The following is a 27,711-nucleotide window of genomic DNA, read 5'->3' as shown; positions in this document are numbered from 1 at the left end:
AGGATTTGACAATGGTGATAACGGATTGGTTTTCTGTCCATAATTTTGAGTGCTTGATTGTTAAGTGAACCAATGCCCTTTGTGGCTGAGGGAGCTGCCTGGGCCCATGCTGTCATGCAGTAGGAGATATGAGAAAATATCATCCCATGCATGTACAGCAGGGCCGCCTGGTTTGGAATGAAGAGCCTAATAAGTCTAAAGCAATTTATATTTCTTTGAATTATTTTGGATATTTTATTTATGTGTGCATCAAATTTTAGTCATGGGTCAAGAACCAATCCTAAATATTTCATTTAATTTGCCTGTTGTATTTTGCAATTTTGGAAAAATATTTAAAAATTTTGATCTAAATTAGTTTTTTTGATTGAAAAGCACATAGACACTGTTTTTGTAAGATTAGGGACTAATTGATTTTTGAAGAGCCACTGACTAACCTCAGCCATGCATGCAGATAAAACATCTGCAGCTTGCTCTGGTGTCTTTGCGGCTGCATAAAAAACTGCATCGTCCGCGTAAAGTTGGCAGCGGACACCTGTGCAAATCAAAGGCAGATCATTCATTCATAAGAGATGTTTCTTTGAGAGGATTTGTCCTGGGCAACTCTCACACACTGCTCCCTATCCTGCAGGTAGGAGGTGAACCACTGCATGGCCTCAGGGGAGATCTTAAGTGTAGACATTTTGGCTAAAAGGAGGCTATGGCTGACTGTTTCAAATGCCTTTTTAAGGTTAAGAAACACAGCTCCAACCACTTCACCCTTATCTAATGATTTTTTTATGTTTTCTATGAAGCAGCAGTTGGCGATCTCAGTTGAATACCCTGCTCTAAAGCCAAACTGCTGTGGGTGGAGGAGTTGATTCTCCTCCAGGTGGTCAGTTAGTTGAGCTGCCACCACTTTTTCAATACTTTTTGACAGTACAGGTAAAATTGCTATCGGCCTATAATTGTGCATTGAGTCCTGCTCTCCTGATTTAAAAATTGGGACAATCACAGCTTTTTTCCACCCGGAAGGAAATTTACATTTTCTAAAAGACAAATTGACAAGATGTGTCAAAGGTTTAACGAACAAGTTACCATAATGTTTGAGAAAGCAGGAGTTTATATTATAAATATCATTTGCTTTGGAGTTAGACAGTTTTTGGATGGTCCTTGCTACATCAGTCTCATTCACTTCTTGTAGACAAAAGTATTCAGAAGACTGCAATGATTCGCTTCCAAATGTGACTCTCTCAAAATCTTTTGTGAACTCTTCTATTGATTGTACAAAGTGCTTATTAAATTCATGAGCCATGATGGCGTTTTCATTAATAATTTTGCCATTCACTGTTAATTCCTTAATTCCTTTGGGCTTGGTATTTTTATTACTCAGATTATTTAAATGTTTCCAAAGGGAATTATTTAAATAATCTGACTGATATCATAGGAGAGAACAAATTGAGAGAGAAAAGAGAAGAAGTAAGTTAGTTTATTTACCGGGAATAGCTTAATTGTACCGGTGAATTCAAAGATCCACTAATTAACAAGACAGTATTGTGCTATTAAATTTTTTTTAAATTTTTGTTTAACATTTGGTTAAGGGGATTAGCAATTGATGGAGTTATGAATTTAGATCCTACAGTTTAAGCATAGAAATACTATCCTCAATGTTAAAATTCAGGGTCTGTATATAAAAAAGACAACCTGAGCAAGGAAGGAAACAATATGGCATTCAGATAAACTGACGTGGCGTCAAAGAGGAAGGAGACAAGTCTTGCCTGATATCTAACTGGCTCAGTCAACTTGGGGGCGGAGTCTGACTGTGGCTGAAACCTGATTGGCTCTAAACAAAAGTTAGAAGAAATGATAACGACTATCTAGATATAACAATGCAGTAAAATGAAACAAAACAAGAATAATCAGAAGGATAGAAATAAGCCGATGACATCACAAGAAATTAATAGAAGTTAAACTGACATGATGGAATACCTGGTGACAGCTTTACAGTCATCTTTGGTCAATTAATAACACAAATATGAGCTCTTGAAAGAGTTTTATGTAACATTGTTTGTGTATTTGTAGGTCATTTGATTTGATATTTCAATTGCATTTTATCATATTCACCTTCTTTCTACACACTGTGTTTTCCCCTTCTACCAAACACATTTTAGTACTGAATTACCAGTGTTTCCATCCAACAGTATTTTATATTCAAAGAGAAATGATTGAAGAAAAAAAGAAAACAAAACAAAGTTCAGCCAATAAATATGAATGTGTGTAATTGTTTCGGAGTTATATTTCATGCAAGTACTTTTTTCCTTATTTTAAAAAACTTGGCTCTATAAGTAAACTATTCTGATTACACAAAACTGGGAAATGTTTACATCTATTTCTGAAGAACGTCTGAATTACACACTTGAAAATCGGGTGTGCCAAGAATTTTAACTGTGACCGTACAGTCTCAGGGTATGTCGGAAAAAAAACAAGTTTTGGATGCAAGTGTGTGAGATAAGAAGAGTTTTGTGTGCCACTTCAGATACAGATTTTCCCTCACAGGAGTATGCATATTTTCTTCCAGGCAGGAAGCCTCTATAATCGGCTTGACAAAAATAAGCAACGCTGTTTAAAAAGGGGAGAGCTCAGATTTGTCCATGAAACACAAGGGATAGATTAAGAAGAAGAAACATCCATCAGCCCACTAAAACTCCGTTTTTGCTAGAAGACACCTATTCTGCTTTACTAGGCTGCAGGGACCAATCTGTGCAGCAGAACAGGTCTCATCTTGTCCATGACCTCGCTCTAAATGAGAAGCAAGGGGTCCTGTGGGTCTTGCTACAGCAGCGAACTGGAGTGCAGCACTCACGGCCTTTTGCGATGCGTGTTTCAATGTGGACCACATCTGATTCTCTGTCCAGGCCCATTACCGCCCTTGAAAGAATGGCAGGAGGAAAAGATAGAGGGGGTGCAGGAATAAGGTTGGTGGATAAGAAAAGGATAAAATAGAATTAGAGGAAAAATGGGAGGGATAGATTGAGTACAGCAGCTATAGATGGACAACCCTAGTCTGAGACTCCCCAAGAAAATAAGCATATAATTCCTGTAAATCACTCACTGTAGAATCTGTGCTACCAGCTACAATTCATCTCAATACACCAAGGCATCAACAAAGGCAACAAAAAGAAACAGGGGGTGAAAAAACATCCACTGTTCCCATAAATATCTATCGTAGAAAATGCCTACTCTTATAAAATTGCGGGTGGTTGCAACAGCATTTTGAAAAATAACTTTTTGACACAATCTCCATGAAGGAACAGTATTCACACAAATAATAGATTGTTTAGGGTGCCGCTATACTGCTGTGCTCTTCTAATTTATGAAAACTCCGACTGCTCACGCATGTGGAGAAGATGTCCTCCAACCAGTGTCCTTTCTTTACCGGCTAAAAAAAACACCCTTGGTTGGACACATATAATAACAAACAGCGTAAATAGGCTCACATCAATATTCACTGCCTTGTGCCCGTGCAGTCAAGATTACTAAATGACTGCGACAACAAAAACAGCATGTTGTGTTTGTGTTGCGTAAAAAGGCACAATATTATTTAAAGACTACGTGACATGGATTTAATCAGTTTTGTGCTTCACTGCCATGCGACAGGTCTGTTTTTGACAAGAGAATCTCTGGATTTTTTCATAGATCAGCCACGGAAATCATCATTATGTAAATTACAATCAATCACTGCACAAAACACTGCAAAAATTGGGTCCACATAATCATACCAGTAGAATCTTCCTGGCATCACATTGTCATGAACAAGCTGCCATTTCCTTCCAAAGTCCATTGAACTGTACAGCTGCAAGACAAAATTACACCCATCTTAATCACACTTTAGGAGAAAAAGGATATTGTTAATGAGCGCAACGACTAACCAACGGATAGAAAAACAAAATAATAATCTATTCTGCATCATTTATGATTTCATTTCAACATAAAAGTTTAAATTTACTGAGAAACTACCTTGTTGTCATGACTGTAAGCCAGTATCCAGTTCTCTTGTGCAGGGTGAAAGAGGAGGCTAAGGATGTTGAAGTTAATGGGACACTTCTCAAAGCTCGCCCCTTCATCTGAGCTGATGAGAACAGCGCTCTCTACCTCAGGGTCGCTAAGCACCATTATCTAAAGTACAGAGGACCATTTGAGTGATACAGCAGGAGAAAAGGGACAGAAACAGAGTCACCTTTATTTGGTGGTAATCTTAAGAAACTGTAATTTAATGTCAGGACTGAGCTTGTACAAGAACAGACAGAGATAAAAGCCACAGAGAAATGCTGACCTTCTGTTTGTTGGTAGGGCAGACGTACAGGTAGCTTAAAACTGTCCTTGAACCCACTTTGTCATTGAGTTTAGTGTAGGTGCTGCCGTAATCAGTGGATCTAGACACAGACAAACATCATTGTATTTTTGATGAAAAAAATCCATTAGAGCGCCATGGAGAAGCTTTGGCATGTTTTAGCCCACTGACTGCAAATCGCTTCTTCTTTAGAAGACTTTCTCTCCAGAGCGTTCAATATGTTTATAGATTGTTTTTCAACCATTAAACAAAGCTTTTACTTTAAGGAATAAAAAAGAAGCTGCAGAGAGGACTGTAGTTTCATAGTCTTCTATTTTTGTTGTTCCTGTTAAGTGTTGCTCATCAATCCTTCAGTCAAACCATTGTAAATGCCCAAATAATGAGAGATGAAATATGTCAAATAAGCAGGGATTGTGAGCTGAATGAAAAGCAGACCTGAAAAGTAGTGGTGCAAAGTCACTTGTATGGTTTTTACAGATCAAACCACATAAATCCACTGGGAACAAGCATTTGATTAGTTGTAAATCACTTATACAATTTTAGTTAATTTCTGAAGTTCCAATACCCATGTAAGTAACACGACTCAAATATTTCTTTATTATCAATTACTGGAATTATTAAACTTTTTTTTTGTTCTCATCTTCTTTGTTTTCTTTGTACAGTGGAAGTGGAACATGTGCTCAAATCTGATGTGTGGTCATGTGAGGTGAAGTTATACCTAACTGTCTAACTACCTTTAACATTTCCTCTTCATTCTCCTATAATTTGAGTTTCTATCATAATAGCAGCAACTTTCAACACCACCGACAACGTCAATGTGAAAATAATTCAACAGAGGATCCATAATATTACTTGTGTTGTTTGAAATAAAAAGAGAAAAAACAAATATTGAGACAATAATAAAAGGCAATAAAACAAACAAAAAGGAAATAAAAAGGATCAGGGATTGTTTGCAAACCACAAATATCTAGCTTACTCAAGTTGATGTCTGACTGATGATTTCAACTACACATCCAACAAGAACTTCTTTATGTGCACTTGTATCACACAATATATTTGCAAACTGTTCCTCTGCTATGGGATACATAGTAGGCTAAAGCTATGCAAGTGATATGTGCTTGTGATGTTTTATTTAGTACAATAACGGTAGGCGTCCATTGTTCTGTCAACGCAAGCCGTATCCAACGCATTCAGTTCATTTTCAATGAAATCCGGCCGATCGTTGTCGCCGTGCTCGCAAAGCATGCTGGGATTCTGGCACGGCTGACGATTTATACACATTAATTTCCCTCCAAAACTCAAATTTTTAGAGGGAGAAACTTCGGTTGGTTAAAATCACAAGTTATTTACTTTCCCCCGGAGCCATTCTACCGTATGTTCTATCTACAACTTCGTATACACGCCCACTGTAGTAGCAACACGGCGACACTAGGCATCCAATCCGGCGAGTTAAGTTGACGTGCCGGAACAGTGGACGGCTACCCTAAGGCGCACAAAAAGATGACACCAACTGGTGAAAAAAAAATGACAACATCATAATATTGTATTCAAGAAAAATCAGGAAGTTATGAAAGGAACTCACAAAGAAACAGTAAATGCAAGAATTACACGAAGAAGACAACGTCAGCATGAAGGTTAACATTCCTTAAGACATTTGCATAGAACTGGCATTGCAAATATTAACACAATGCTTTGAACAGGCTCGCTATATAAGCCTCAAGAGCCTGCACATTGACTTTTGGTGAGAAAATCCCAACTGAGTACTGAGTACTGAAATTCTTCAAGGTATTTCTAGCACTTGGTAAAACTTGGAAATAAGTGCATCGACCGAGTGCAGGGAGTAATTTGAACTCTCAAGCTTGCTGCTGCATTAGTAGAAACTTAAACTCTAATACAGCCAACATGAAAACATGGATGTGAAGAGAAGCATGATGAGTTCAACAGGTTTGGTAGTTTACAACATTTAAAAAATGACTGAAAATTAAACTGATTAGGCACCATAATGTCACTGAAAAAACACTCAATATGTTTACTTGATTGATTTGTTCTTTATGTGCCAAGGAAGTCTCTGCAATGTAATTTCCATGCTTTACTGACATGCAATGGAACCAGAAACTTCTGGAGGTAATCTACTCACAATCTACTCAAAGGGAGAAAACATTTAGTACATTTGCAGCACCTGAATACAGCATTACTCTAAGGAAAGAACACACAGTCATTTTCATACAGGTAGATATTAGTGCAATGAAGGCCCTGATGAGAAGATTTTTAAGACATCCCTACACACAAATGTAAGAAATCCATTTACATTTCATTTTTATTATTATTATTTTTTAATTAAAGCCAGAACAGCTTCTTGTTTATTCTCCTTTCATCTCATTTAGATATTGAATTGAATTTTTTTAATTAGTTTTTTTTTTTCAGGAGGGAGGCATTCAGAGCCACAAATTAGCAAAATAAATGTGATATACAGCATACAGGTTTAACCTGAAATATGCAATAAAGATTTAAAAAAAAAAAAAGGAAAACAAATTAGATTAAATGACCCTGATCTTGGCCGTATTAATAAAAGGCCTATGTTCCAATAAAATATCATCTGCTGGTGCAAGTGAATATACTTACACTTCACAGAGCTGCATTCAATGACAAGGACAGATGTGTTTGTCATCCCAGTCTTCATATTTCTTCTCAGCCCAAACTCTCAGTTCTACCTGGGTGCCTCCAAATGTAATTTCACTGCATAATTGGATGGGCACCCAAAGCCTGCTATCATTGTCTGTGTATTAACTTGAATTGTCCCATTTGCTGTTGACATTGTTTTCACAGACTTACTCCTAAACACATTTGTATTTGAGCTTAAGTACTCTTCTTAGTTTGCATAGCTATCTGTGATTGTGGGGGTGGAAGAAGGCCTCCTAAATTATGTTATTAGGTTGTGAAATTTCCTCTCAAAACACAAAGGGATTCAAAGCATGTTTAGATATCTCATGCGGGTCACCCATTGATCTGTACCCTGCATTTAGCTACCAACAGAGGCCTGCAGCTGTAGACATAAATTATTTATTGGGTTATCACAAAAATCATTCACTCCCTTTTCTTTTCATAACATTCAGATCACTACTTTTCTAATACCCAAACTAAGACCCTTCGTGGAACCCCTGAGCTTCTCTAATTTACTCATAGGCTATTGTTAAGCAGACACCTTGATGATGGAATGCCTCCTGTACACAATATGGGATTTGAAAGTGAGTCAAGTCGGGTGTAAATCTTAGTGGCGCCTCTGGAGAAACAGATATTAATTTGAAACTCGATGTTTGGCAGACTGATGGTCTCTTTTTCACGTGTATTTCAGAATGAAATGAGATCTCTGTAGGCTATTGGAGAGGTGAGTGAAGGCATATCAGAGGGTGGATTTGGCTCTGTGGTATAATCCTTAATGAATTCTATTCTTATTTATGACCTGACAGGGCACTGTAACTCACTCCTCAATACATATTGAATGAAATTACTATGGCTATATAGTGGCGATTGCATGTCAATTGCTTCTGAAACAAAAGGTTACAATCATTCAAAAACTCCATCAGAAAGTTTCTAGGTCAAAGGAAAAGCACCACAGATCCAAACAAAGAAGCCCCCACATCAGTCATCCGGTTTATCTTTCAAAAATAGCCTTTCAAAAAGTTTCTTTGTTGATGATGGACAGAAGGTAGATTCCTTTTCTAAAAGATTGCTGTGGTGTTACTTGTGTTATTTATGGAGGTGCAGGAACCAGAGACGGGGATAGTTCAATCTGAACTACTTCAGAACACTTTATTAAAACATACTTCATAGGGTCTTCTAGTGAAACTGGATTGTTCATATCCCAGCAAGGGAGAACACTATAAATCATACTTACAGTACACGACACTCTCTATGAATATATTATTCTTATTGTTTTTAGAATGATGCCCTAACCTTTATATTTAGACAGAAAAGGAAAACAGACGTGATTAAAACAGTAAAACTTACCTCCAGAGTGAGCTCTCAGTAACAGCTCCCAAGTTGAAGTCATACAGCTTAGTCAAGATCAGGATCACCTACAACATAACAGCAATAGACGTATTTCATTACATGCCAAACCCTGCATTAGAAGAATGTTGCATAAGTGCCTCACCAGTGCACATTATCTGTCTACACGTAATGACGTGGAATGAATAAAACATGTCTGCTACATTTCTATACTATTAAATATCAGCCTCATACATTGTGTTATGACAATGACAAGTAATCTTCATGTTGTCAGAAACTGTCTGTCTAATTGTAGCAAGATCCAAAAAAAAGAAGGAAAAAAAAATTAGATGAGCTGTCAAGAATTGTGTCTTGTATCTCATGTGGAATGATGTCTACATGACAGCAAAATCTGAACATATTTGTTCATTGAACAATGGACAACATTGCTCCACCTGCATTTCTTTTATTATCCCTTTAAACTTTGTGTATACCCTATAGATACCCTGCGTGGATATCAACAAATGTCGATCTCAAATGCTGATAGTACATGTTATGTCACTTGTTTTAATCATTGCCAAGTTTGGCCTTAACACTTTTTGCATGTTCTCTGAGGATTATTGGACTTTGTATTTCTGAGGAAACAAAAGACGAGCTTAAAAGCCTGCCAAGACAGGGAGTGCAGAGTGAAATGGTGTGCAAACGCATTATTGTCACTTCAGTGGCATTATAAATGACTTCCCTTTGGGATGCACATAATTCAGGATAGTAAGACGGGTAGGACAGAGAGTTTGGGGCAGAGCAGGAAGGTGGGATGAAGGGTGATGGATAATAACAATCAAGGGGCAAAAACATGACATAATATGATGAATTCTTTTTTAAAGCAAACCCTGAAAGATAGGTCAAAAGCTCAATTACAGTGAGTTTAAACACATTAACCTCATGGGACCCATAGAAGGAGTTATTAAACCGTGAAAAGCCACACAAGACTTGGAGGAACAAAGACATGCCGCTAAGTCTGCTTTGAGAATGTTAAAAACCCAATTGACCCACAATTTAGCCATCAAACGGCCACTGTGCATAGCTGGGACTATCCGCATTACAGGTTAATTAACCAATCACACAGAGAGATAAGCATTTGCATAACTAAATGCGCAATGTCTGAAAGGTCCAATGCTGGAGTCTGAATCAATTTGGTGTACAGACTTAGTTAAATGACTGTGATGTTGAGCCTAATTGCCTGCTTTGAAATATAGATACAAGAGAAAAACTCTGCCAAACTGTTGATTGGTTGTCTCCACAGCTCCCTTTTACTTACAATGGTGACTCCTTGACACTGGATGGTATAAATACCGCAATTTAAATTGAATCTGGAATTCATTTTATTGGTGTCAAACAAGAAGCCCTTTCTTTTCACAAAAGCAAACCAAATGCACAGCATGGTTTTCTAAAAGAGTCTACAATAAAAAGAAGTTAAAAGTTGGACAGTTGTCAGCTCTTTCTGCTGTTTTGCCAGTCGGATTTAATCAAATGCTCAAAAATTCAAAAACAAAATAGAATGATTGAAAAAAGGAATATGATACTATTTCGGGAAACATATCAAACAGAAAACAGAGCTGAAATGACTTTTATTACTGATATATTTCTGAAAATCTGGTGTGGTTTCCTGTATTGTTGTGTTTTCTGAAAAATTTAGTTTCGACCAAATATAACAACAAACGATACACTCGCAATCAGATTCCACGAAACAATTTGTTTTCTAAATGACTGAGTTTTGTTTTTTCTTGTTGTGCCTTTTGTTGTATTCTTTTTGTTTACTCTGAAATGTTTTTGCATTATTTTTCACTGTGGTTTTGTCTCTGTTGTTTTGGGTTGCAACCCAGGGCCTTTGCACCCATGTGACAAAACATGATGACAAAAATCGTCTCGGCACCCAGGATGTAATTGCCATTAATTGCTTCTCCTTAAGTGTTGTCAACACGTTTGTGTATTTGGCTCATTAACAAATGCTGACCCACTGAAATGGGTCAGTGAAGATACACCTAAGGGACCAAAACAGACTAGTGAGACAGATGATTATTTGGATGATTTCTCCCTTTGTGGATACATCAAGAGTACATGGCTAGAGACTGTGTTTCCATGTCTTCAACATTATTGATAGGCTGTGCATCTGTGGCTCAAGTCAACAGGGAGTAACTATAATAGATGCTGAGACCAGTTAGAAGAGCCCATGACCTGCCTGCCAGTATAAGTGACTTCTCCGACTGGGTTCCAGAAAAAAAAGCTGCATTTAACACTAGATTCCAAGAGTTTATGTAGCAGCCTTGCTTTTATGTAAATGTGGCAACAAACAAACACAGAATGTCTTCCAGAATTATTTTGAGCCTTCAAGGTAAATACAATTCTCCATGCATATCATCGCTCACTTGCATTCATGAAATTAAGTAAGAACCCTGGAAGGCCAAAAGTGGTGCATTTATTCATGTTTATGTTTTATTGATGTGAGCAAAGAGAGCTTTGCCTGGAGAAAGTCAACCAATCATTTTTCAGATTGGCTCTCACCCTCCAAGGAGCTGGGTTTAGTCATTCTGTTATCCCAACATTCAACTCTTGTTTCTCTTTTTCTCGTATGTGCTTCCCCTCTTCTGTCTCACGTTCATTCTTTCAATCTCTTCTCCATTTTTCTTTTTTTAAACTTTAGAGCAGGCTCTCTAGGGGCTTTCATTTTGCTTTGATATTTTTTTAAACATGAGAAGGTATATCAGAGTCAGCGTTGTTTGGGCATGCAAAGATTTTAAATCTCTCAAATAGCTGACTGGACAGCCTCCATAGCAACAAAGGTGTCACTGAAATAATATCAGTGTGATATACTGTGTCAGCTCAAAGTGAGTGTCTCATCTTCACAGAGACCCACACAGTCATGTCGCAGAAGTGTTGAGGCATGCAGCATATACAGTCACACTGTTGGACCAGATCATATCTTCACAAATTCCATTAAAATCCCTTTTTTTCTTTTAATGGAAATGCTGAAATATAAAGGTGCTTCAGTGAGATGTGAGAGGCTTCTCAACAACATGTTGGTGAGCAAAGGATTTTCAAGGCATGAACTATCTCTGTACTCTATTGCAATATGGACTTTCAAATGGGACCTGTTGCCTTTTCAGCCCTCAGTAAAACACAATTAAAACACCACCCTCAAATATTGTTTCTGTCTAACAGGATAGTCAAGGGAAGAAAAGAAACCCTTAAACTAAACATCACACCTCCAGATTGCTGTTTCTTCCTGCTCAGGAGTAACACATCACGGGAGGTAGGAAAAATGTTCAGAAATACTAAGAATGCAGCTACTTTGATGTAGATCTAGAACTGTTTTTGAACATAACCAGAGGGGACTGCTGAAGCAGCTAAATTAATTTCCAAGGGACTGCCAAAGTTGGTGGCAATGAATGATGTAAGGCTCCTCGTAATAATACCAGTTATTGGTTGATTCTCAGAGAAGGACGGAAACATACTGTATCTGTCTTTTACTTACCTTTAGCCTTTGAGAAGTTCATTGCTATAGTGATACATATTTACATGCTCATGAATACACATAGGTTTCTGTAAATTGTAATGTAAACACATCCCACAGACAGAGAGAGTCATCCCCTGGGAGTAACCCCATCTATTGTGCTAATCTGCTCGAACCACAAAATCAGAATGTCTGATAATAAGCTGAAATACATCAACACTAATTATATCTGAGAACTTTCATCCAGTGGTTCGTAAAAAACAATGCCATCTTTTTCTGAAAACTGTTTTCACTGTATTTGATGAAGAGATTTGAAGTCTTGAGTATTGCTGTTTCATTTACTTTGGGATATGAGTACATGCGTCAAAGAAAACCCAGTTAGCTGTGCTATAAGGCCCTCTGCGGAAAGCTGCTTGTTAGGGGAGTGGTGTTGCCATACTGAATGGATGTGGGGATTTTTTGTGTCCATATTGTTGTATCGATGTTTAGGTAGGTGTCAAAGTGAGGTCCATGTGAGTCCCAAGATGCAGGTTTTCCCAGCAAAACATTGCGCTGGATCAAGCTGAGCAGTGTTACTCACTTTACTTGTCATTGGTAATAATGTTATGGTTGATCACTGTGTCTTGCTTACAACTTTCACCAGCAATTGCAAATGTTTTTAGAACAGAGCTACATGGTGGTTCATAGCATGTTTAAGCTCTCACAGCCCTTACAATTTCATGTCTTTTTTTGTGCTTTCAGCAGCAGGCAACCATTCACAGTAAAAAAAAATAAAAAATGCTACAAGAGCCACTAATCACAAACTAGTTGCTCAGCAGCCAACACATTTGAAAACCAAATAATAACCAGAGAACCAGGGCCTTAGTCATTATGGACTTTTACTCTTCACACATACACTGGATTCCAAGAGAGATTTTCACAAATGGAAATGAGCTGCAGCAGTGTCTTAGTATTCACACAGGAGACACCACAAATAGCAAAATCTAAACTGCAGAAAATGCGGTGTTTTGTTTCTCTCACATAAAGGATGTAAGTTAAGACTAAATACTTATTTGTAATGTAACTGTTTTGTGCACTAAGTGTATACTGAATGTATTTTGGCTATATTTGCACTACCTACAAATTATCTACATCTGCTTGTTGTAGATACAAATACAGTATGTTGTGGGATTGACAAAGCATACAAATAGCATTTTGTTGTAAAAACATGTGTTTGAAAAGGTACTTCATATATTTCATGTGATGTAAATGCAGAAATTCTGAGAAAAAGTAACCCTTCTGAACAGTGCTCCAAAAATGCTTTTGTTGCACCAACTTGTCACTTTATATAAAACAAAGTGGGGATTGGTCTCTGGTTCAATACTTTGCACAGTATTAGTCACAGTGAGGTTTTTCAAGTGAAAGTTTCTTTTTCGACTTTCATCACTGTGAGTATTTTTTTAATGCAGGTACACAGAATCAAACCTTTGAGATACAGAATCCGCTCCACAGTTTTCCTGTCTCAAGGGAGCTAGCTTTCCTGCCTACATGCTCTTTAATGCAGATGTTTTAATGCAGATGTCTTTTATGCTCTGATGCAGATGTAGCAACAAATGTGACCAGTGCTCTTTTTAGACAGGAGAATTATGTACCTGATCATTTCAAGGAGTTTCAGATCAGATGTAGAAGCCAGTACTATGTAAGAAAGACAGTAGATAGCGGGTCACTCCTTGTAGCAGCTTTCACTATGTGTCTCCAACAGCATCAGGCTTCAAAAACACTGGTATACCTTCAAGTCTAAAGGACTGACAATGGCAAAACACTTAGATAAAACCTGACAGAGAATTCAACTTTGCACTCTAATTATTGTTTTTTAAGAGTCTGTCTTAATTTACCCCCCCCCCCCCCCCCCCTTTCTTGTTTTGACATCTCTTAAATTGTAAAACGTAGCTTTGCTCTGTTCTGTATATGTGACAATTAGCCTACCAGTCAATCTTTGGGCATTAGGTTCAGTTTTGTGTCTTGTTTAATGCTCCAGGATCAAAATTCAGCCTCCGGTTTTGTTATTTCTATTTCTAATGAAACTTGTCCAAGCTTAGGTGCTCTCCCTGGCGCTACATGACATAAAGATATAAAATATCAAATGATAATACTAATATTTTGAAAAATAATTTGAACAAAAGTAAATACTCCATTCCTCAAAAGTCCTGCATGAATAATCTTGCATACATGTTGGCAGCAAAAAGCAGTATTACGAAGTATGAAGCAATCTCGTGTGAGCAACATTCATGGACACTCATGGAGCAGCCAGAAATTAAATGGTTTGATCTACTATAATGCCTCATTTCAATGTCATCAATATCTAGTAAAGCTATGATGACAAAAAAGTTTGGAAACCAGTGGATTAATCTTTATTGTATTGCACATTTTGTTGCATTATCCTTTGTGCAAGATTTTTGTTTGATGAATAACTAGAGGTGTCAAATAAATGCAGTTGACTAGAGAGTACAGTATTCCCCTCTGAAATGTAGATTAAAGGTGTAAAAACACATTAAATGGAAGTACTTAGATGACATATAAATACCTAGGAATTGCTTCACAGATACAGTGCCTTAGTAAATGCTCAATTATCTTCCAAAATACTGACTTACAAAAATCAGAATCAGTGGAGCTGTATCAAAGACTAATTGAGCTTTACTGTAACATAAATCAAATGCTAAGATGGTAATCAATAAACCAGTTAATTCATATAAAACAAAATACACTCTTTAAATGTAATGACCAAGCAATAACCAATAAATGAATACATAAAGAAGTCCCCTGAAAAAAAAATGGAAATGGGACTGCAAATGGAGTCTTTAATCAGAACAGTTCGGGTGATGTTCAGCTTTTACATAATCGCTTTCATCATTTACACAGTTTTATGCCTGTCACAGTGCAGATTATCTAAAAATTTACTCCCCACCATTACTGTATTAGGTAGGAAGCAGCATTGGTTTGAAAGAGGAAGTGGGCTTAAAAACAAAGAACACAGAGTGAAGAGCCAAGTCTACCCAATAATGTCGGTCCATAGAGACCCCCTAATGTATCTTGGCCATTATGAGACACCAAAAGATGACAATAATAATATGAAAGGAGCAAGCTGGACACCTTTGTTCACCTCTTTTCTGCATTGAATTTGACTTGCATGATCACAAAAACAAAACCTGGTTCCTTCATTTCTCTCTTTACGTTCTCCGTAAAGTAATAAAACATTGAGGATTCTTGAAGTCTCTTAATTGGGGGTCCTAGCAGCGAAGCTGCAGGAACCCATTGAGTTAGTAGCTTTTCCTATTATTATTGGGGGTCCTAGCAGCGAAGCTGCAGGAACCCATTGAGTTAGTAGCTTTTCCTATTATTATTATTATTATTAATCCGTTTCCGCTGCAATTGAAGTCTATGGCAGCCCCATGAACGCTATGGTAAAAAGTTGTGAAATTTGGCACACGTAATCAGCCAAGTGCCAAAGCCAATATCAAGAAATTTCATGCCCCAAGAGCTTACTCTCTAGCGCCACCAACACGCCAAAGTTCAAAGTGCATTCAGCCTAATAACTTTGGACTACTTGGTCCAAATTTCACAAATGAGGCATCCTTGGAATCCTTGGATCATGACGAGTCCAACGCACCCTATGACGTCAATTTGCGTATACTTAGATTTTCCGCCATTTTGAATTTTATCAAAAAACTTAAAAAAGCATTTCAGGTCACAGAGATTGTCCAATTTTCACGAAACTTGGCACATAGACTCTTAAGACCAAGCCGCACAAAAGTTATCCAAGGGAATTTTTAATTAGGCTTCCATTTTTCCATAAAAGCCAATCAAACTCGAGGTTGACGCCCCCAAACCGGAAGTGAGGTCATATCTTGGCAACCATTTGATATCATGACGTCAAACTTATAACACAGACTCAAGACCAGGACGGAAAGAGGCCAACGAAGTTTGGTGACGTTTGGCCTATAGGTGGCGCTATATGTAGCAAAAATGCATATTTGCTCATATCTTTGGACCTCTTGGACCAAATTTCACAAGTGAGGTACCAATGGAATCCCTGGATAAAGACGAGGTCAAAGCACATCATGACGTCATCAGCACCATCTTGGATTTTCCGCCATTTTGAATTTAATCGAAAACCTTCAAAAAACATTTCAGACCACTGAGATTGTCCAATCTCCACGGAACTTGGCACATAGAATCTTCAGACCAAGCCGCACATAAGTTATCATGTGGATTTATTTACTTCACTTCCGTTTAACCGCAACAGCCAATCAAACTCTACGCCGACGCGCAAACGGGACATTTGGCCGTATCACTGCGATGCATTGATGTATCGATGCCAAACTTGGTGCATGGACTCACGGCCCCTTCCTGAGCGGCCCAAGCCTTGCCTATTGTGCCATTCTGCTAGGACCCCCACATCGCTGCTTGCAGCTATATTTGGGGGTCCTAGCAGCGAAGCTGCAGGAACCCATTGTGTTACTAGCTTTTCTTATTATTCCTCTACTTTCCGCTGCAATTGAAGTCTATGGCAGCCCCATGAACGCTATGGTAAAAAGTTGTGAAATTTGGCACACGTAATCAGCCAAGTGCCAAAACCAAAGTCAAGATTTTTCATGCCCCAAGAGCTTACTCTATAGCGCCACCAACACGCCAAAGTTCAAAGTGCATTCAGCCTAATAACTTTTGACTACTTGGTCCAAATTTCACAAATGAGGCATCGTTGGAATCCTTGGATCATGACGAGTCCAACGCACCCTATGACGTCAATTTGCGTGTGCTCAGATTTTCCGCCATTTTGAATTTTATCAAAAAGCTTAAAAAAGCATTTCAGGTCACAGAGATTGTCCAATTATCACGAAACTTGGCACATAGACTCTTAAGACCAAGCCGCACAAAAGTTATCGTGTGGAATTTTTAATTAGGCTTCCATTTTTCCATAAAAGCCAATCAAACTCGAGGTTGACGCCCCCAAACCGGAAGTGAGGTCATATCTTGGCAACCATTTGATGTTATGACGTCAAACTTATGACACAGACTCAAGACTGCAAAGGTAAGAGGCCCAAGAAGTTTGGTGACGTTCGGCCTATAGGTGGCGCTATATGTATCAAATATGCATTTTTGCTCATATCTTTGGACCACTTGGTCCAAATGTCACAAATGAGGTACCAATGGAATCCCTGGATGAAGTCGAGGTCAATGCACATCATGACGTCATCAGTTCCATCTTGGAATGTCCGCCATTTTGAATTTAATCAAAAACCTTCAAAACGCATTTCAGGCCACTAAGATTGTCCAATCTCCACGAGACTTGGCACATAGACTCTTAAGACCAAGCCCCACAAGAGTTATCATGTGGAATTTTTAACTAGGCTTCCATTTTTCCATAAAAGCCAATCAAACTCGAGATTAACGCCCCCAAACCGGAAGTGAGGTCATATCTTGGCAACCATTTGATATCTTGACGTCAAACTTATAACACAACCTCAAGACTGCTAAGGTAAGAGGCCCAAGAAGTTTGGTGACGTTCAGCCTATAGGTGGCGCTATAAGTAGCAAAAATGCATTTTTGCTCATATTTTTGGACCCCTTGGTCCAAATTTCATAAATGAGGTATCAATAGAATCCCTGGATAAGGTCGAGGTCAACACACTCAATGACGTTATTTGCGCCATCTTGGATTGTCCGCCATTTTGAATTTAATCAAAAACCTTCAAAAAGCATTTCAGGCCACTGAGATTGTCCAATCTCAACGGAACTTGGCACATAGAATCTTCAGACCAAGCCGCACATAAGTTATCATGTGGATTTTTTTATTTCACTTCCGTGTAACCGCGACAGCCAATCAAACTCCATGCCGACGCGCAAAAGGGACATTTGGCCGTATCTCTGCGATGCATTGATGTATCGATGCCAAACTTGTTGCATGAACTCACGACGCCTTCCTGAGAAGCCCAAGCCTTGCCTATTGTGCCATTCTGCTAGGACCCCCACATCGCTACTTGCAGCTATATTTATTATTGGGGGTCCTAGCAGCGAAGCTGCAGGAACCCATTGTGTTAGTAGCTTTTCTTATTATTATTGATCCGTTTCTGCTGCAATTGAAGTCTATGGCAGCCCCATGAACGCTATGCGAGAAAGTTGTGAAATTTGGCACACGTAATCAGCCAAGTGCCAAAGGCAAAGTCAAGAATTTTCATGCCCCAAGAGCTTACTCTCTAGCGCCACCAACATGCCAAAGTTCAAAGTGCATTCAGCCTAATAACTTTGGACTACTTTGTCCAAATTTCACAAATGAGGCATCGTTGGAATCCTTGGATCATGACGAGTCCAACGCACCCTATGACGTCAATTTGCGTATACTTAGATTTTCCGCCATTTTGAATTTTATCAAAAAGCTTAAAAAAGCATTTCAGATCAAACAAATTGTCAAATCGTCACGAAACTTGGCACATAGACTCTTCAGACCAAGCCGCACAAAAGTTATCGTGTGGAATTTTTAATTAGGCTTCCGATTTTCCATAAAACCCAATCAAACTCGAGGTTGACGCCCCCAAACCGGAAGTGAGGCCATATCTTGGCAACCATTTGATATTATGACGTCAAACTTATAACACAGACTCAAGACCAAGATGGTAAGAGGCCGAGGAAGTTTGGTGATGTTTGGCCTATAGGTGGCGCTATATGTAGCCAAAATGCATTTTTGCTCATATCTTTGGACCATTTGGTCCAAATGTCACAAATGAGGTACCAATGGAATCCCTGGATGCAGCCGAGGTCAATGCACGTCATGACGTCATGAGCGCCATCTTGGATTGTCCGCCATTTTGAATTTAATCGAAAACCTTCAAAAAGCATTTCAGGCCACTGAGATTGTCCAATCTCGACGGAACTTGGCAAATAGAATCTTCAGACCAAGCCGCACATAAGTTATCATGTGGATTTTTTTATTTCACTTCCGTTTAACCGCGACAGCCAATCAATCTCTACGCCGATGCGTAAACGGGACATTTGGCCGTATCTCTGCGATGCATTGATGTATCGATGCCAAACTTGTTGCATGGACTCAAGACGCCTTCCTGAGCAGCCCAAGCCTTGCCTATTGTGCCATACTGCTAGGACCCCCACATCGCTGCTTGCAGCTATATTTATTTATTATTCTTCTACTTTCCGCTGCAATTGAAGTCTATGGCAGCCCCATGAACGCTATGGTAAAAAGTTGTGAAATTTGGCACACGTAATCAGCCAAGTGCCAAAGCCAAAGTCAAGAAATTTCATATCCCAAGACCTTACTCTCTAGCGCCACCAACACGCCAAAGTTCAAAGTGCATTCAGCCTCATAACTTTGGACTACTTGGTCCAAATTTCACAAATGAGGCATCGTTGGAATCCTTGGATCATGACGAGTCCAACGCACCCTATGACGTCAATTTGCGTATGCTTAGATTTTCCGCCATTTTGAATTTTAGCAAAAAGCTTAAAAAAGCATTTCAGATCACAGAGATTGTCCAATTTTCACGAAACTTGGCACATAGACTCTTAAGACCAAGCCGCACAAAAGTTATCCAAGGGAATTTTCAATTAGGCTTCCATTTTTCCATAAAAGCCAATCAAACTCGAGGTTGACGCCCCCAAACCGGAAATGAGGTCATATCTTGGCAACCATTTGATATCATGACTTCAAACTTATAACACAAACTCAAGACTGCTAAGGTAAGAGGCCCAAGAAGTTTGGTGACGTTCGGCCTATAGGTGGCGCTATAAGTAGCAAAAATGCATTTTTGCTTATATCTTTGGACCCCTTGGTCCAAATTTCACAAATGAGGTATCAATAGAATCCCTGGATAACGTCGAGGTCAACACACTTAATGACGTTATTTGCGCCATCTTGGATTGTCCGCCATTTTGAATTTAATCAAAAACCTTCAAAACGCATTTCAGGCCACTAAGATTGTCCAATCTCCACGAGACTTGGCACATAGTATCTTCAGACCAAGCCGCACATAAGTTATTATTTGGATATTTTTATTCAACTTCCGTGTAACCGCGGCAGTCAATCAAACTCCATGCCGACGCGCAAATGGGACATTTGGCCGTATCTCTGCGATGCATTGATGTATCGATGCCAAACTTGGTGCATGGACTCACGACGCCTTCCTGAGCGGCCCAAGCCTTGCCTATTGTGCCATTCTGCTAGGACCCCCACATCGCTGCTTGCAGCTATATTTATTATTATTATTATTATTAATCCGTTTCCGCTGCAATTGAAGTCTATGGCAGCCCCATGAACGCTATGGTAAAAAGTTGTGAAATTTGGCACACGTAATCAGCCAAGTGCCAAAGCCAATATCAAGAATTTTCATGCCCCAAGAGCTTACTCTCTAGCGCCACCAACACGCCAAAGTTCAAAGTGCATTCAGCCTAATAACTTTGGACTACTTGGTCCAAATTTCACAAATGAGGCATCGTTGGAATCCTTGGATCATGTCGAGTCCAACGCACCCTATGACGTCAATTTGCGTATACTTAGATTTTCCGCCATTTTGAATTTTATCAAAAAGCTTAAAAAAGCATTTCAGGTCACAGAGATTGTCCAATTATCACGAAACTTGGCACATAGACTCTTAAGACCAAGCCGCACAAAAGTTATCGTGTGGAATTTTTAATTAGGCTTCAATTTTTCCATAAAAGCCAATCAAACTCGAGGTTGACGCCCCCAAACCGGAAGTGAGGTCATATCTTGGCAACCATTTGATATCATGACGTCAAACTTATAACACAGACTCAAGACTGGTAAGGTAAGAGGCCCAAGAAGTTTGGTGACGTTCGGCCTATAGGTGGCGCTATATGTAGCAAAAATGCATTTTTGCTCATATCTTTGGACCCCTTGGTCCACATTTCACAAATGAGGTACCAGTAGAATCCCTGGATAAGGACGAGGTCAACACACTTAATGACGTCATTTGCGCCATCTTGGATTGTCCGCCATTTTGAATTTAATCAAAAACCTTCAAAACGCATTTCAGGCCACTAAAATTGTCCAATCTCCACGAGACTTGGCACATAGAATCTTCAGACCAAGCCGCAAATAAGTTATTATGTGGATTTTTTTATTTCACTTCCGTGTAACCGCGGCAGCCAATCAAACTCCATGCCGACGCGCAAATGGGACATTTGGCCGTATCTCTGCGATGCATTGATATATAGATGCTAAACTTGGTGCATGGACTCACGACGCCTTCCTGAACGGCCCAAGCCTTCCCTATTGTGCCATTCTGCTAGGACCCCCACATCGCTGCTTGCAGCTATATTTGGGGGTCCTAGCAGCGAAGCTGCAGGAACCCATTGAGTTAGTAGCTTTTCCTATTATTGGGGGTCCTAGCAGCGAAGCTGCAGGAACCCATTGTGTTAGTAGCTTTTCTTATTATTGGGGGTCCTAGCAGCAAAGCTGCAGGAACCCCATTGTGTTAGTAGGTATTCCTATTATTATTGATCTACTTTCCGCTGCAATTGAAGTCTATGGCAGCCCCATTAACGCATTGCGGGAAAGTTGTGAAATTTGGCACACGTAATCAGCCAAGTGCCAAAAGCAAAGTCAAGAAATTTCATGGCCCAAGTGCTTACTCACTAGCGCCACCAACACGTCAAAGTTCAAAGTGCATCTAAATGCATAACTTTGGACTACTTGGTCCAAATTTCACAAATAAGGTATTGCTGGAATCCTTGGATCATCACGAGTCCAACGCACCCAATGATATCACTGGCCAATGCCTACAATGTCCGCCATTTTGAATTTAATCAAAAAGCTTAAAAAAGCATTTCAGGCCACGCAGATTGTCCGATCTCCACGAAACTTGGCACATAGAATCTTCAGACCAAGCCGCACAAAAGTTATCATGTGGAATTTTTAATTAGGCTTTTGAATTTGCATAAAAGCCAATCAAACTCAAGGTAGACGCCGCCAAAGCGGAAGTGAGGCCATATCTTGGCAACCATTTGATGTTATGACGTCAAACTTCGATAAAAGACTCAAGAGCCCTATTGTAAGAGGCCCAAGAAGTTTGGTGACGTCTGGCCTATAGGTGGCGCTATATGCAGCAGAAATGCATTTTTGCTCATATCTTTGGACTTATTGGTCCAAATTTCACAACTGAGACATCATTGGAATCCTTGGATCATGTCTAGTCTAAATCGTCCTATGACGTCATTGGCCTATTACTACAATTTCCGCCATTTTGAATTTAATCAAAAAGCATAAAAAAGCATTTCAGGCCATGCAGATTGTCTGATTTCCACGAAACTTGGCACATAGAATCTTCAGATCAAGCCGCACAAAAGTTATTGTGTGGAATTTCTTAATTAGTATTCCGATTTTCCATAAAAGCCAATCAAACTCGAGGTTAACGCCGCCAAAGCGGAAGTGAGGCCATATCTTGGCAACCATTTTATGTTATGACATCAAACTTCTAACACACACTCAAGACCCCTACTGTAAGAGGCACAAGAAGTTTGGTGACGTTTGGCCTATAGGTGGCGCTATCTATGTTAGCCCCATGAACGCACTGCGAGAAAGTTGTGAAATTTGGCAAACGTAATCAGCCAAGTGCCAAAGCCAAAGTCAAGAAATTTCATGGCCCAAGTGCTTACTCACTAGCGCCACCAACACATCAAAGTTCAAAGTGCATCCAAATGCATAACTTTGGACGACTTGGTCCAAATTTCACAAATGAGGCATTCTTCGAATCCTTGGATCATGTCGAGTCCAACGCAACCTATGACGTCATTGGCCTATGTCTACAATGTCCGCCATTTTGAATTTAATCAAAAAGCTTAAAAAAGCATTTCATGCCACGCAGATTGTCCGATCTCCACGAAACTTGGCACATAGAATCTTCAGACCAAGCCTTACAAAAGTTATTGTGTGGAATTTCTTAATTAGTATTCCGATTTTCCATAAAAGCCAATCAAACTCGAGGTTGACTCCGCCAAAGCGGAAGTGAGGCCTTATCTTCGAAACCATTTGGTGTTATGACATCAAACTTCTAACACAGACTCAAGACCCCTACTGTAAGAGGCACAAGAGGTTGGGTGACATTTGGCTTATAGGTGGCGCTATCTATGGCAGCCAATTAACGCAATGCGAGAAAGTTGTGAAATTTGGCAAACGTAATCAGCCAAGTGCCAAAGCCAAAGTCAAGAAATTTCATGGCCCAAGTGCTTACTCACTAGCGCCACCAACACGTCAAAGTTCAAAGTGCATCCAAATGCATAACTTTGGACTACTTGATCCAAATTTCACAAATGAGGAACCAGTTGAATCCCTGGATGCATCCGAGGTCAATGCACATCATGACGTCATGAGCGCCATCTTGGATTGTCCGCCATTTTGAATTTAATCGAAAACCTTCAAAAAGCATTTCAGGCCACTGAGATTGTCCAATCTCGACGGAACTTGGCAAATAGAATCTTCAGACCAAGCCGCACATAAGTTATCATGTGGATTTTTTTATTTCACTTCCGTTTAACCGCGACAGCCAATCAAACTCTACGCCGACGCGCAAACGGGACATTTGGTTGTATCTCTGCGATGCATTGATGTATCGATGCCAAACTTGGTGCATGGACTCACGACCCCTTCCTGAGCAGCCCAAGCCTTGCCTATTGGGCCATTCTGCTAGGACCCCCACATCGCTGCTTGCAGCTATATTTGGGGGTCCTAGCAGCGAAGCTGCAGGAACCCATTGTGTTAGTAGCTTTTCTTATTATTATTGATCCGTTTCTGCTGCAATTGAAGTCTATGGCAGCCCCATGAACGCTATGCGAGAAAGTTGTGAAATTTGGCACACGTAATCAGCCAAGTGCCAAAGCCAAAGTCAAGAATATTCATGCCCCAAGAGCTTACTCTCTAGCGCCACCAACACGTCAAAGTTCAAAGTGCATTAAGCCTAATAACTTTGGACTACTTGGTCCAAATTTCACAAATGAGGCATCGTTGGAATCCTTGGATCATGACGAGTCCAACGCACCCTATGACGTCAATTTGCGTATACTTAGATTTTCCGCCATTTTGAATTTTATCAAAAAGCTTAAAAAAGCATTTCAGGTCACAGAGATTGTCCAATTATCACGAAACTTGGCACATAGACTCTTAAGACCAAGCCGCACAAAAGTTATCGTGTGAAATTTTTAATTAGGCTTCCATTTTTCCATAAAAGCCAATCAAACTCGAGGTTGACGCCCCCAAACCGGAAGTGAGGTCATATCTTGGCAACCATTTGATATCATGACGTCAAACTAATAACACACACTCAAGACTGCTAAAGTAAGAGGCCCAAGAAGTTTGGTGACGTTTGGCCTATAGGTGGCGCTATATGTAGCAAAAATGCATTTTTGCTCATATCTTTGGACCCCTTGGTCCACATTTCACAAATGAGGTACCAGTGGAATCCCTGGATCAGGACGAGGTCAACACACTTAATGACGTCATCTGCGCCATCTTGGATTGTCCGCCATTTTGAATTTAATCAAAAACCTTCAAAACGCATTTCAGGCCACTAAGATTGTCCAATCTCCACGGGACTTGGCACATATAATCTTCAGACCATGCCGCACATAAGTTATTATATGGATTTTTTTATTTAACTTCCCTGTAACTGCGGCAGCCAATCAAACTCCATGCCGATGCACAAATGGGACATTTGGCAGTATCTATGTGATGCATTGATGTATCGATGCCAAACTTGGTGCATGGACTCACGACGCCTTCCTGAGCGTTCCAAGCCTTCCCTATTGTGCCATTCTGCTAGGACCCCCACATTGCTGCTTGCAGCTATATTTGGGGGTCCTAGCAGCGAAGCTGCAGGAACCCATTGAGTTAGTAGCTTTTCCTATTATTATTAATCCGTTTCTGCTGCAATTGAAGTCTATGGCAGCCCCATGAATGCTATGGTAAAAAGTTGTGAAATTTGGCACACGTAATCAGCTAAGTGCCAAAGCCAATATCAAGAATTTTCATGCCCCCAAGATCTTACTCTCTAGCGCCACCAACACACCAAAGTTCAAAGTGCATTCAGCCTAATAACATTGGACTACTTGGTCCAAATTTCACAAATGAGGCATCGTTGGAATCCTTGGATCATGACGAGCCCAACGCACCCTATGACGTCAATTTGCGTATACTTAGATTTTCCGCCATTTTGAATTTTATCAAGAAGCTTAAAAAAGCATTTCAGGTCACAGAGATTGTCCAATTATCACGAAACTTGGCACATAGACTCTTAAGACCAAGCCGCACAAAAGTTATCGTGTGGAATTTTTAATTAGGCTTCCATTTTTCCATAAAAGCCAATCAAACTCGAGGTTGACGCCCCCAAACCGGAAGTGAGGTCATATCTTGGCAACCATTTGATATCATGACGTCAAACTTATAACACAGACTCAAGACTGCTAAGGTAAGAGGCCCAAGAAGTTTGGTGACGTTCGGCCTATAGGTGGCGCTATATGTAGCAAAAATGCATTTTTGCTCATATCTTTGGACCCCTTGGTCCACATTTCACAAATGAAGTATCCCTAGAATCCCTGGATATAGAAGAGGTCAACACACTTAATGATGTCATTTGTGCCATCTTGGATTGTCCGCCATTTTGAATTTAATCAAAAACCTTCAAAACGCATTTCAGGCCACTAAGATTGTCCAATCTCCACGGGACTTGGCACATAGAATCTTCAGACCAAGCCACACATAAATTATTATGTGGATTTTTTTATTTCACTTCTGTGTAACCGCGGCAGCCAATCAAACTCCATGCCGACGAGCAAATGGGACATTTGGCCGTATCTCTGCGATGCATTGATGTATCGATGCCAAACTTGGTGCATGGACTCACGACGCATTCCTGAGCGGCCCAAGCCTTCCCTATTGTAACATTCTGCTAGGACCCCCACATTGCTGCTTGCAGCTATATTTATTGGGGGTCCTAGCAGCGAAGCTGCAGGAACCCATTGAGTTAGTAGCTTTTCCTATTATTATTATTATTATTATTATTCCTCTACTTTCTGCTGCAATTGAAGTCTATGGCAGCCCCATGAACGCTATGGTAAAAAGTTGTGAAATTTGGCACACTTAATCAGCCAAGTGCCAAAAGCAAACTCAAGAATTTTCATGGCCCAAGACCTTGCTCTCTAGCGCCACCAACACGTCAAAGTTCAAAGTGCATTCAGCCTAATAACTTTTGAATACTTGGCCCAAATTTCAAAAACAAGACATCATTGGAATCCTTGGATCATGACGAGTCCAACGCACCCTATGACGTCAATTTGCGTATACTTAGATTTTCCGCCATTTTGAATTTTATCAAAAAGCTTAAAAAAGCATTTCAGGTCACAGAGATTGTCCAATTTTCACGAAACTTGGCACATAGACTCTTAAGACCAAGCCGCACAAAAGTTATCGTGTGGAATTTTTAATTAGGCTTCCATTTTTCCATAAAAGCCAATCAAACTCGAGGTTGACGCCCCCAAACCGGAAGTGAGGTCATATCTTGGCAACCATTTGATATCATGACGTCAAACTTGTAACACAGACTCAAGACTGGAAAGGTAAGAGGCCCAAGAAGTTTGGTGACGTTCGGCCTATAGGTGGCGCTGTATGTAGCAAAAATGCATTTTTGCTCATATCTTTGGACCCCTTGGTCCAAATATCACAAATGAGGTACCAATGGAATCCCTGGATGCAGCTTAGGTCAATGCACATCATGACGTCATCTGCGCCATCTTGGATTGTCCGCCATTTTGAATTTAATCAAAAACCTTCAAAACGCATTTCAGGCCACTAAGATTGTCCAATCTCCACGAGACTTGGCACATAGAATCTTCAGACCAAGCCGCACATAAGTTATTATGTGGATTTTTTTATTTCACTTCCGTGTAACCGCGGCAGCCAATCAAACTCCATGCCAACGAGCAAATGGGACATTTGGCCGTATCTCTGCGATGCATTGATGTATCGATGCCAAACTTGGTGCATGGACTCACGACGCCTTCCTGAGCGGCCCAAGCCTTCCCTATTGTGCCACTCTGCTAGGACCCCCACATCGCTGCTTGCAGCTATATTTATCGATCTACTTTCTTCTGCAAATGAAGTCTATGGCAGCCCCATGAACGCTATGGTAAAAAGTTGTGAAATTTCGCACACGTAATCAGCCAAGTGCCAAAGCCAAAGTCAAGAATTTTCATGACCCAAGAGCTTACTCTCTAGCGCCACCAACACGCCAAAGTTCAAAGTGCATTCAGCCTAATAACTTTGGACTACTTGGTCCAAATTTCACAAATGAGGCATCGTTGGAATCCTTGGATCATGCCGAGTCCAACGCACCCTATGACGTCAATTTGCGTATAGTTAGATTTTCCGCCATTTTGAATTTGATCAAAAAGCTTAAAAAAGCATTTCAGGTCACAGAGATTGTCCAATTATCACGAAACTTGGCACATAGACTCTTAAGACCAAGCCGCACAAAAGTTATCGTGTGGAATTTTTAATTAGGCTTCCATTTTTTCATAAAAGCCAATCAAACTCGAGGTTGACGCCCCCAAACCGGAAGTGAGGTCATATCTTGGCAACCATTTGATATTATGACGTCAAACTTCTAACACAGACTCAAGACCACTGAGGTAAGAGGCCCAAGAAGTTTGATGACGTTTGGCCAATAGGTGGCGCTATAAGCAGCTAAAATGCATTTTTGCTCATATCTTTGGAGCCCTTGGTCCAAATGTCACAAATGAGGTATCATTTTAATCCCTCGATATAGTCGAGGTCAACGCACCTCATGACGTCATCAGCGCCATCTTGGATTTACCGCCATTTTGAATTTAAT

The 27,711-nt window shown here is 39.9% G+C and overlaps 1 protein-coding gene across 1 annotated transcript in view; it reads right to left on the bottom strand.

The window, feature by feature from the left end:
• The window catches only part of sorcs3b (sortilin related VPS10 domain containing receptor 3b), a 73,507-nt gene that overhangs the window by 26,104 nt on the left and 19,692 nt on the right, over nucleotides 1–27,711 (bottom strand). The window contains exons 2-6 of the mRNA XM_075478421.1: nucleotides 8,336–8,403; nucleotides 4,310–4,409; nucleotides 3,994–4,152; nucleotides 3,756–3,829; nucleotides 2,840–2,904 (exon numbers count right to left, since the gene is read on the bottom strand). Of these exons, the coding sequence (XP_075334536.1) occupies nucleotides 2,840–2,904; nucleotides 3,756–3,829; nucleotides 3,994–4,152; nucleotides 4,310–4,409; nucleotides 8,336–8,403 (466 nt within the window). The remainder of the gene's footprint in view (nucleotides 1–2,839; nucleotides 2,905–3,755; nucleotides 3,830–3,993; nucleotides 4,153–4,309; nucleotides 4,410–8,335; nucleotides 8,404–27,711) is intronic.

The sequence above is a fragment of the Odontesthes bonariensis genome, chromosome 2, assembly GCF_027942865.1.
Source record: "Odontesthes bonariensis isolate fOdoBon6 chromosome 2, fOdoBon6.hap1, whole genome shotgun sequence".
Classification (NCBI taxonomy): Eukaryota; Metazoa; Chordata; class Actinopteri; order Atheriniformes; family Atherinopsidae; genus Odontesthes; species Odontesthes bonariensis.
Note: the sequence above shows the minus strand (reverse complement) of the source record. Positions and strands in the feature narration are given on the sequence as shown.